We start from the raw sequence: 12202 nt of genomic DNA, 5'->3' as shown, positions 1-12202 counted from the left end.
GGTTCCCCTCTTTCTTGTAAGGTCTTGCCCCTCGAATTTTTTTCATGTCAAAAATCTCCTGAACGATAACAAGTATTACAAACATGTCTCCTTTGTTGTATTCTATTAATTTTTTAAAATGATTTACTAATGTGGCCACAAAAGACATGCATAATTACATTATAAAAGTGTATTTAATTAATTGAAACTGACTGAAATTGAGTTTTTTGACCACAAAGATACAATTAATTTTAAGAATGCATATACATCCTCTCAAAATTAGACTAGTACTTATATATTTATTTTTCACTCTCACTCGAATCTCAACATATTAACGTATATCTGTGCTATATCAAAAAATTGTTTAAAAAATAAACTTAATGCAGTCAAAAAAGCATGATTGCAATTGTTGTTATAGTTTTTTGGAGAATTTTTGTCACGCTAAAAATATTAAGAAGTCAAGATTCAACAAGGCAGTAGTTCATGGAATAAATCCAATTTGTCCATAAAAAAAACTCTACTCAGTTTATGAGGGTATAACTGTCTTAAAATCTTGTAATTCATCCAATAAGGTTGGACTTTGACTCTTGCCACATGGTATAATTAGCATAATAGATATGATTTCTTCTTCTGTGTCCGTCCCAAACAAAAATTTCACCATGTCGTCCGAGTTCCCCGACTCGTTCACTCAGCCAGGCGATGACTCAGTCCCCCCCACCGGCTCCACTCGCCCTTTCGACGACGATGGTTACCTAGGCTATGACCCCCGCCTTTCGTCCCAGCGATTCGAATCCTTCTCTGCCACTCAATTCGCCGACTCCGAGTCGCTCAAGGACTCGGCCACTGACTCACCCATCTTCCACCACAGTTCCACGGTTGACGACGGGTTCGCGGCTCAATCGGTTACCGAGGCCCAGTCTCCGCCGTTAGTCTATACCCAATCGAACGGGCTGGACTTCGATGAAGGGTTTGGTGGATCGGACGGTCCTATTTTGCCTCCTCCGTCGGAGATGGAACGCGAGGAGGGAGTGGCTCTCAGAGAATGGAGAAGGTAGGGTCTCGAGTCCGCTTGCGTTTGGTGTTAATTAAAATATTGATCCTTGACTGATGTATAGTCGAACGCTTATTGTTCAATTGTGACTGAAATTCGAATTCGTTTAGGTTGATAGAAAGAGGGAAAATTTTGCATTAGATTGTCAAAAAAAAAAGTCTGGAAATTGTTTATTGTTTGGTGCTTTAGTTTATGTGGTAGATTGGATAGAAGAAATAACATAAGCTTGTAGTGAAAGTGATAGGTTTAAAGAATTCATGGGCTATTTTGTTTTCAAGTACAGACAGAATGCGATTCGGCTAGAGGAGAAGGAGAAGAGGGAAAAGGAGTTGCTGAATCAGATAATTGATGAAGCTGATGAATACAAACTTGATTTTTACCAAAAGAGAAAGACTGTGTGTGAAAACAACAAAACTTCCAACAGGGAAAAGGAGAAGGTGAGAGTGGATATCTCTTTTTGAAGTTTAGGTGAAATTGTTACTAATACTTTTTTCATTTTGCTGGAAATGTTTTGCATCTTGCTGTTAATTCTTACCTTTCCGTTGTTTTTTGAGTTTTGGGTGTTAAAACATAAAAAGTTAAAACCCTTCATCTTGTTGACCCTCAATTTCAATTTCTTCAAAATACCGTTTACTTTAAAGTTGCTCGTTTGTTTTTTAATATTATTATGGCTAAATTGGGTTGTGAATAACTGTTTGACATGCATTGAATACAATTTAATCTCCTTGGAAGAGTCCATAGCAGAATGGGCAAAAGATTTTTATTTTGTGCTAATTTAGGTGATCTTTCCCCCTTCAAGTGACAATTCTAGAAGTTGGAAGTAGTGAGGATTGGGATACTAGAAATTGCATGTTATGTTCTAAGCAGTAACATAGCATCTATATCTATCCACAGGAAAGATTTAGATAATTAGATTGTAACAGCTACTTTAAATTGCATCTTGAGTTTAAAGAAAACACACTCTTGCAAATGTGAAGGCAGAGAACTTATCTCTACACCTCCATTACACATTTAACAGACCAATTATGTGAGTTTCTAGTCAATTGCACTGAACTCCCCATTTTAGATGAATGAATCACTAGAATCTGACAAATTTGAATTCATCCTAGAATATGATGGGTTTTCAGTTCTATTTTTTTTTTTAAATTCATACGGAAATACCAAGTTTGTCATACAAGTGAAGCCTTAAATGTCATTTTAAGATATGGAGGAATTATATATTCCCACGATGTCATATCCTTTTGAAATTATATCTTTGTTTTTAGGTATTTCTGGCCAATCAAGAAAAGTTTCATGCCAAGGCTAATAAGAACTACTGGAAGTCAATAGCTGAGCTTATTCCTAATGAAGTGCCAGTTTTAGAAAAGAAGAGAGGGAAAAAAGACCAAGAAAAGAAGCCATCTGTCGTTGTTATCCAAGGTCCAAAGCCCGGCAAACCAACTGATCTTTCTCGGATGCGGCAGATACTTGTAAAACTGAAGCACAATACACCTGAGCACCTAAAGCATGCTCCACCACCACCTCCCCCGCCAGCTGCTTCCCCGTCGAATCAGGCTAAAGGCAATGCTGCTTCTGTCTCAGCTGCTCCCGCTAAGGCTGTTGCTGTTGCTTGATAGCTTTTTCTTGACCTTTTAGTGTGTCTAGGTTAAAATATGTAAGTTGTACTTGATTAGAATGTATGGTGTTTACCCGCATACTTTGCTTCTAGAGTAGCAGTCAATGGTATGATAAATTTTACCTTTTATGTATAAGAATTTGGCTATTTGAAGAGGATTCACCTCATATGTGTTATATATGAAATTTATATTATCTTATGTTTCAGTGTTTTCAGCAATCCAACCTGTCAATGATCAGTCGAGTATGTAAGAGCTTAAAAATCGTAGTAATGCCCACCGGGTTCGACGCGACAACAACAATAATAATAATAACAAGTCACCAAACAAATTAGTAATGCAATTATTCAATTTACTTTCTCTAGTTTAAATATTCCCTTTCATCTTTTTTTCTGACAAGGTCAATGAGTCACCAAACTATCTACTCATGCAATCATCCTCTCTCAAATTATTGTCTCTTGTATTTTTCTCCCCTTTCCTTCTTTTTTCTGAGAAGGTCAATAAGTGCCACCCAACTAATTGCTTAAGCGAGCATTCATGCTCTCAGCTTTCCTTTCCCTACCAAGTGAAAAGTTGCTTTTTTGTTTCCCCCTAAAGTGTTCCCGTTGGAATCGATATTTTTAATGTACAGGCTGTTGGTGCTTTCTACAAATTGCTACAAGAGTTAAAGTGGTACCTTGGAGAGAAAGAACGGTCGGTCGCAATCTATGAAGGAAACACTTGCCATGAAGCTTTATTTTTCTGGTTATAAACTACAAATTTGTGGTCCTGCTACTAGATATTGTGATCTTGAATGATGATGTGTGATGACAAATGTATTGTTGAACTTCTCACGAGTCGGAGATAACGTGGTCCAGATATTTTATTTGAATAGATCTTTTCGATCATTTGGCTTCTTACAACATTGCGCTATGAATGTAACATGTAATGTTCTTTACAGGTAGATTCAGAACGAAAGTAGGAAACACTTTGGAATTTTGTACGCTCTTAGAAATAGAAAGACCAGTATAGTGAGCATTCAAGCCTGGTGCCGATAACAATTAATTCTTAATTTGTAATTGCTTGTCTAAAACAAACACTATACAATCATTAAAGAAAACCGAAATTGGCACTGTTTTCACTTCAAAATAATGATAAACATGAAACAATAAAAAATCACCAAGCAGTTATATGCCATACCCATTTAGCTTTCCAGATAGAAAATTCGAGTGAAAAGGAGGGTGCAACTTGTCGACCTCACTCTTGAAAACAAGTACATCACATGATACTACTACACCGTGTAGAAAATGAGCAACCACGAATGTTTCATAAAATCACTAATCTAATATCATAAATTACATTTTTTTTTAAACTGAACCGCCATTCTCTCTAATAAACTTCACATCACCACATGAAGCACAACTCTGGTTAACTCCCTCTAATCTGGTTACTTTTGACCATTAAAATGGATGCAATTCAAATTTTAAATGTAGGAATTTCAGTTTATATGCAATGTATGGCAACTGAACCATCACCTACCACGCACACTAGCGGGAGATCGAACACCTCGCTCACTGCCAATGTCATCTTCTACTTCAATCCCATCTAAGCAAAGGCCATTGTTGTTAACACTGACTTCAGAACTCGCATTGCTGCTTGTGGCAAGAGGAGAGTCTGAAACACTTATCGTTCTGCTTCGTGCAGGCCCTGATCTCACACTGTACATGGAGGATGCCGGAATATTTGTCATCAATGGTCGCAAATTACCTGGAATGGTTCTCCTTATATCCTACAAAGTGAAATCACAACATGAATTAGAAAAGAAAAAAAATTATAGAATTAGCACTTACATTTGAACATCATTATCATGAGTTATAAATTATAATACGAGGAAGAAAATAAATTGTTCAAAAAAAATAAAAATTAAAAGATAAATGAACTACAATTGACTGATCCAAATAATAAAGCACTATGTGACATCACCTGTTTCACATACTATTCGAATGAGATCAAAGTACATACCATATGTCTTATAGCCATATCCAGAGATTTCTTTGAAAGCGTTCTACCAAATCCTGTACTGTCTGGGGATGAAGATTTTGCAGAGAGGTTGCCATGAGGGGAATGTTTATCATCTTGCTTTGGGGGCACCAGTTTCCGCATATTTATTACCCTTTCCACCATTTTTGTTCCAATTAGAACAGGGCTCACATTGTCATTAACTTTATAGTGACCACGACTCACTGCAGGAACAGAACTTCCACTCAGATGAGCAATGCCATTTGGAGCACGTCCTCTTGAAGGAGAGCATGATTGTCGTCTTGGTCTTCCACTTGCAGCAGGCTCAACAGAAGAAGATCGAGAACTTGGGGCTCCAGGCCTACCTCTAGTGGCTGAAAGTGGCCTGTCAGGAAGTGTTGTTCTTAAATTCGGTGGAGCATCAAGTGAAAAACCAGGCATCTCAGAGGGCTTCCATGGTCTAGATTTCACTGTAGGAGACGTGCCACGTGAGGGTGCTGGATTTTTAGCTGTTGTGGAAACTGGATTTCTCATTGCTGTGGAACCTGGACTTCTCATTGCCGTGGAACCTGGACTTCTCATTGCCGTGGAAACTGGACTTCTCGTTGTCGTGGAAACTGGATTTCTCGTTGTTGTGGAAATTGGATTTCTGGTTGTTGTGGAGGTTAGCTTTGTAACTGAAGAAGATGATTTAGACAGAGGAACTGATACACTGGATGCAGATGATGGTGTTGAAGGTCGACGAGTAGGTGTTGCTGCCCTTGATGTGGACTTCGGTGCAGTTATAGTAGGTCTGGTAGTTGGTGTTGAAGATCTCATTGTAGACCTTGATAATGGCGTTGTGGATCTTGAGGGAACTGTTGGCTTAGCTGTGGACGTGGGCTTAGCTAAAGAGCCTGTGGGCTTGGTCACAGAAGCCATTGGCTTACTTGAAGGCAAAGTTGCTCTAGAAGTAGGTGTTGATGGTCTGGATGATCTTGATGCGGTATTCAAGGAGGGTCGTCCGGTTGGAGTTGCAGGTCTTGATCCTGGACCACCTGATGATGATGGTCTTCGAGTCCCAGCACCTGAGGAATTTAACCCAGGGGTTGAGGCTGTTTGTTTCGATACTAAACTGCTTCTAGGAGGATGCTCTGGCTGGGAGTTTGCCAACTATATCCACAATGAAGAGAAAAGTCTAATCAACAACACTCAATGATTTATGTAAAAAGAACAGTGTATTAATAAACATAAAGTATCAAGGGAGAGCCATGGCATATCATACAAAAGACAATGGAATACAAGAAGTGCCATCTATTTCCATGAAGCCACATCTTCTCACACTCCAATTTATTGAGAAGAGAGTTTTTTCAAGAATATAAAATCAAAATGACAAAAGTTATATTAATAATTTGGGACATGCAAATGAATGTGCATGAAATGCCTCCTTAAAGATATGCATAGAGTGACAACTCCATTTCATACATTCTTCTTCATAAGGAAATTCGAAATTTCCATTCTAATCTATAAACAGAAATGAAAATTTAGCATACTCTAGCCCAAAGACTTGCAAATACAAACCCAGATTAATGTAAACAGAAATGGTGGTATCTACTTGAATGTTCAAATTCTGAAGGCTACAAATACAATTTCTGAATTTAAACAGGAAAGAGAGCTACCAAATTTTTAACCACAAGAAAGTGCTTACTCTGGATTTCAGAGCCGTGGGACGAGCCTTTGGTGTACCAAGTTGACTCATTAAGGTCTTTTGTGATTCCATCTCCAAAGAAGGAAATAGAGGGGTCCCAGGGGGAGTTAGGAGCCTAAGACAAAAGAAAATTTTAACAGACACCAACTTAGCAGATATTTATTTGCATTTCAAAAAAGTTATGAGCATCTGATTACATTAAAGTTGCAGTGTGAATTTTACACAGTTGTAGGGTGAAAGACACAAAAAATAAGCATTCAATCATAACTATGAAAGAAAATACATGGAAAATTTTGTTTCATTTATAAAAACTTCTTTGATGGCTTTCACTTTATTCCTCAAAAGTGCAAACCTCCAAAACTCATGTGGGCAGATTGTTAATGGATAAGATTAGAATATAAGGAAGAAACAATGCAAGATCTGATACTTGATTCCAGTAAAAGTGTTGGAAAAGAAAATGATTAACTTCACAATATAAGTCTCATGGTTCCGATAAATATAGAATTGCGTGATTTTCCATTCCAAACAACTGCGCTACTTGATATCTACAATTTTAAAGGAATGTTTCTTTTTCCATATTTTATTTAATTAGCTACTTAAAATTTAGAAAGAACACTAATCTACTTTTCCGTAACAACGGAAAACGAAACTTACCAGTCATAGTCATTCTTATCATTCTCTGAGTTTAGAAAATCATCAGCAACAGTCTTGCGGGGAGGTGCAGGCGTTGAAGACGAAATATTAAAAATTGGAGAAGTTCCTGGTTTTGACCCTGTAACATGAGCACAAAAATCAGAGTAATGCCTACAAAATATTAAGATTTTAAAAATAAATAAAAAAACCTACCCAGTAGCAAATTGAAGAAGAAGAAAAAAAAATATACAACGAAATCTTAAACATATTAGTTTGGTACCTAATGGTACATCGAACTCTTCAGCGTTGTTGAGAAAAAGATCGTTTCGTTCCTTTTCTCGCTTTTGCATCTCTAAGAATAATGCAAGCTCTTCTTCTTTCTCTTTCATGACCGAGGCTCTTAACTGCTGCCTCTGCTTCATCGTCGCTAGCATCTGTGACTCTTGAGCCCTAAAACTACGATTCATCTTCGAACCAAAATAGCCCCCAAAAAATATCAGATAACAATTTCTGAAAACTCTTAGATTTTTTTCAAGTCTCCAACAACCGCAACAAATTCTACACCAAACGCTTTTTCGTCAACATCATCACCATCAAAATGGCGCTTCGAAACCAAAGATTGGACAAACAATTAGATCTGAAACGAAGTTCAGACGGCGCGAGACTCACATAGCACGAATTACAAGACTAAGTATCACCATTTCTATAAAAAGCTCAGTGACGAAGCTCAAGTTTCAGAAATGTCTCAACTGGAAGGAAGAGGCAGCCATTGTTGACGCACGAAGCTCAGGTCGTGTACGCTTAGAGAGTGGGAGGGAAGGGGAGCTTCAAAGAAGCGCCATTTTTGCACAGACAAAGCTCAAAAAGTGTGAAAGATCGGAAAATGTGAGGGTTGAGAGAAAGGGGAGAGTGGCAGTGAATGGTAAATAGGGAAGGTTTTGGAGTCCGAAATGGGGAAAATGAATGGGGTTGCAGACGAACTGTTCTCGTTGTTTCTCTCACTTAAAGACTACGTTTTCAGGTTGTGTGCTTTTTGGTGGTTGGGATAATCACGAGATTGCCCTCTTTTTAGTTTTATTTTTTGTTTATAATATATATGTCCTTCAGTTTTTTGAATTATGAAACAGTGGATTTTGCTACTCCGTCCCTTAGTTTAACTGGTATTCTAATCCAGCCCCTCATTGCCTTGGAGTTTTCTCATCATGGATTAAACTTCAATTATACGGGAAATCAACGGTGGAGATCAAGTTTATTTGTTTTATTTCTTTTAATATTTGTTTTCGTTAAAGTGTCCACACTCTCCAATAAATGTTATTTAACGTCAACCCCATATTATATTTGAATTTAAAAACAAATAAATATAGGTGATACTTCATAGTTCCGTACTTTTTTTCCTTAAATTTATTTCAGAAATAATAATTTTGCCATCTTTTTAAGGAACATATTCTTAACTAATTTTGTAAAATTGCTTTATTTCTTGTTAGGAATAATACTATAACCAAACATAATAAGCAATTGGAAAAAGAAAAAAAAACACACACACAATGAAACATGGTAGGATCATCGTTCAATAGCAGATTTTTTTTTTTTTTTATGGATATAGATCATTATTGAAGCTGCTCAATCATTGCAAGAGTACTATTTTATAATGAGATAGATATGTCGTAGCTATAACTATCTTTTTTTAATTGGAATGAAATCACTGGCTTCAGAAGTCATTTTTAATTACTCTCTTGGTGTGCCATAAATAATAGATATGATGATCCGGCATTTTTGTTTTGAGCCAATAACTTCAAAAGAGATTAAAGGCTTGAGAAATTATTATTATTATTATTATTATTATTATTATTAACTATAAAAAAAATGAAACAAGCCAATTTTAATAAATTATTGATCATCCAACACAGGAAACTTACGAACTTCATCTTCATCTGAACTACTTTTCTGTCATGTTCTCAATCTAACCAATTAAATTTAATTAATTCATGTCAAGAAATGATTTAATTGCTTAAACCGATATCTTTCTCACGCACTACTAAAATGTAACCAGTATATTTGTTTAGAGAAATGGTTAAAAATAAATTTTTTTTTTAAGTGATTTTATACTCTAACCTATTTTTGATATTTTTTTGCAAAATGATATCGGTCTAAATTTTAATCGATTCTTTAAATTTTTCGACTAGTTCAACGTTTGAATTTTTTGATCACCTGTCTAAATTTTCAAATAGTTATCTAAATTATGAAAAGTCATTTTGTAAAAAAATTATTAAAACTAACCTAGAGTGCAAAATAACTTTAAAAAATATGTCATTTTGCCAAAATATCATTTATTTTATTATTTCTAAGCGAGACTCTTATTCTTTTCTTCTTATCACTTTTCCTTCTCCCCCAAATGTGACATTATTGGTCTTCTCGAGCTTTCCATCAATGTTCTTGATCATTTTCCTTCAACTTTGCGTGACAACTTCTTCCCTATAACCATTCTAAACTGTTTTTTTATCCTATCTTTTACATGATCAAATTCTTTTTTAAAGTACTTATTTTAAAATATATATCATATATTATGAATTTATATTTTATTAATACCATTTAAATATTATATTTTTAATTCATTTCAAATATTTTATCTCTTGTGTCTTTCAAAATGTTATTATTTTCTTACATTTCACTACCATCCGTTAAAGTTGACTTTTGACCAATTAATAATCACATGTCAACTGGAGGTTGGTCCACGTTCTAGTACTTGTACTACCAAAATAAATAGAGTTTTGATATTTATCTGTAAGTAAACATAAAGTTTAAGTACTGTAACTGCAAATCTTTTTATTTATTTTTTAGAAAACAAAAATAAGTTTAGGGATTTTATTTTTATTTTTAATCCAATTTTATTTTAATTAAAGTAGATTTCTAATATATTTTTTAACTTTAAAATCAAACAACATATATTTTTTATATTTTAAAATTTAAATTGCTATAGGATTTTTAAAAAAAAAATTATAAATACTTATATTTAAAACTTATCATTCATTTATATGAAAAATTAATAATTAATTCAATACTATATCGACTTCTTAAAACTATATCGACTCTTTTTTTGTTTCTTCCATTTTCCAATACATGATCATCTAGAGAGTCAATGAGGTATTGCAGTCCACATATAATCTAGAGAGTCATTGGGTCTTGCACGATTAATAGCTAAAGATAATATATTACACATGTATATATAAACTAAAGCATATATATTTATGATTTTTGTCGTATATGATTTACATGGGCTAACGGCTACAGGATCTTTATTTATTTTCATGTATTTCTAATATTAAACAAATTAATACGAAATAGCCTAAAACATGTTTCTAAAATTGAATTCAAAGATAAACAAATAATAGAATACTTACAGTGTACGCAGTGGAATTAAAGAGTCATTTCTTCAGTTTCTCTAACTCTTGTATCCTCTCTGTCGCAGAGCATTATCAAGAAACTGAACCGATCTTCTATTTTCTTCACAGCCTTCCAATGTATCATTAGAATCACCTAGACTAGTGTGGGCAATTCTCAACACATGAGATAGATATAGAGAGAATAAGATAAAATAACAAAGAGGCTTAGAAAATGACTTGTGTCTAAAAAGAATCTAAAACTATTAGAAACCCAATGATTAAACTTATCTGTCGTCTCATAAATCTTAACTGATGACTTCTCTCTAAGCACTATTTTTATAGACTTAATTAGGTCATTTAATTTAATTAAAAAATCAATAAAATAATAGTCAATTTGAAGTCCTAAGTCGAAATTATCATGGGCTATAGGCCCGTGAAATTTCTCATTTGATTATAAGCACATTGGACTTAAAAATAAGGCCTGTATTATTTTCTATTGATTTAATTAATTAAATAATTATTTAAATCATTTATCAAATTAATTATTTATAATTTGAACTTTGATTTAAACTTATTTATTAATTTATATATCAATTTATCTTAATTAATAAATCTGTCATAATTTCTCTTTTCTTCTCAAAATTACACAACTCTGTGAAACTATCCAAAATTGGCCTGGTCAACTTTGATAATTCTAATTGATGATTAAATCAATTAATTGTAACTATCTAGATGATTTTATCCAAGGTACAATGGGGACAATGGGCCTATGAAATCAAGCTCCAATAAATTATCATTAATCTAACAAATAAATTTACTAACTTATTAATTCCTCGTGACTCCAGTATAGACTCGGAATTGCACTCTTGAATTCATAGAACGCTCTATAACAAATATAGATACGCTATTAATTATCCATTTTTACAACCATAATTGTCACTCAATCATCTATAGACAGTCTACAATGAGATAGGACTAAAATACTGTTTTACCCCTCATTGTATTTTATCCTTAAAACACTTAATTCCTTGTAAATGATATTTCAGTAAACTAATTTAATTGCTGAAATGAGATCTCTATCATTTAACACCTTGAACCAAACTAAAAGGAAACCATCATTTCACTTCCTTATCAGAAGCTATAGATGTTCATATCTATGATTAACACTCCCACTCAATTATACTACCGAGTTCCCAAGATGTAAGTATGGGCTAGACCGTAGGGTAAGCTGGTATGTTCACTTATCTTATCAACTGTCAATATCGGTCCTGTCCGATGTAACAAATACATCCGATCTTATCTAATTTGCTAATGTTCTGAAAAGAACATAACATTGTAATGTATAAGTAGATCATATCGTGGATTGCCAAGTCAGTGTAAATCCTGTGCACTGACTAATCTTAGGACTAACTTATTTTGAACATATAATCATATTTATATTCCACTGTGATTACGTCACTATAAATAAGATTAGCTATATGCTCGGGATTTAATAGAAGTTTATATTAAACAAATAATCATGAAAATAAAGCATGTGAGCAAAGTGATTGACTAAGTCAAAAAATGATTTATATTCTTTTATTGATAATAAAATGAGATTACAAAGAATTTGAGTTTTAATTAGGGCATAAAACCCCAACAAACTCTTACTTGCACTAATTGAAACTAATGCCGTAATTCTACTAATCCAATTTCCTTGATATGCTTATCAAATGTAGCTTCTAGTAGTGTCTTTGTAAACGGATCTGCAAGATTGTCTTCAGTTGCAATCTTCATAACCTTCACATCTCCCCTGGCCACATATTCTCGAATAATGTGATACTTCCTTTCTTTATGCTTACTCCTCTTGTGACTTCGAGGT

At 34.2% G+C, this 12202-nt stretch overlaps 2 protein-coding genes across 2 annotated transcripts; one reads left to right on the top strand and one right to left on the bottom strand.

The window, feature by feature from the left end:
• Positions 1-598: 598 nt before the first annotated feature.
• Positions 599-2844, top strand: LOC133798289 (clathrin light chain 2). Its single transcript, XM_062236529.1, has 3 exons — positions 599-1030; positions 1314-1467; positions 2296-2844. The coding sequence occupies exons 1-3, from the start codon at positions 639-641 to the stop codon at positions 2641-2643; spliced, it is 894 nt and encodes a 297-aa protein (XP_062092513.1). The 5' UTR covers positions 599-638; the 3' UTR covers positions 2644-2844.
• An 895-nt stretch (positions 2845-3739) lies between these two features.
• LOC133798288 (uncharacterized) lies at positions 3740-8014 on the bottom strand. The gene is made up of 5 exons (XM_062236528.1): positions 7242-8014; positions 6983-7100; positions 6329-6443; positions 4645-5793; positions 3740-4411 (listed from the first exon to the last, which is right to left on the bottom strand). The coding sequence occupies exons 1-5, from the start codon at positions 7426-7428 to the stop codon at positions 4154-4156; spliced, it is 1827 nt and encodes a 608-aa protein (XP_062092512.1). The 5' UTR covers positions 7429-8014; the 3' UTR covers positions 3740-4153.
• Positions 8015-12202: the final 4188 nt, after the last annotated feature.

The sequence above is a fragment of the Humulus lupulus genome, chromosome 8, assembly GCF_963169125.1.
Source record: "Humulus lupulus chromosome 8, drHumLupu1.1, whole genome shotgun sequence".
In the NCBI taxonomy this organism is placed as follows: domain Eukaryota; kingdom Viridiplantae; phylum Streptophyta; class Magnoliopsida; order Rosales; family Cannabaceae; genus Humulus; species Humulus lupulus.
Note: the sequence above shows the minus strand (reverse complement) of the source record. Positions and strands in the feature narration are given on the sequence as shown.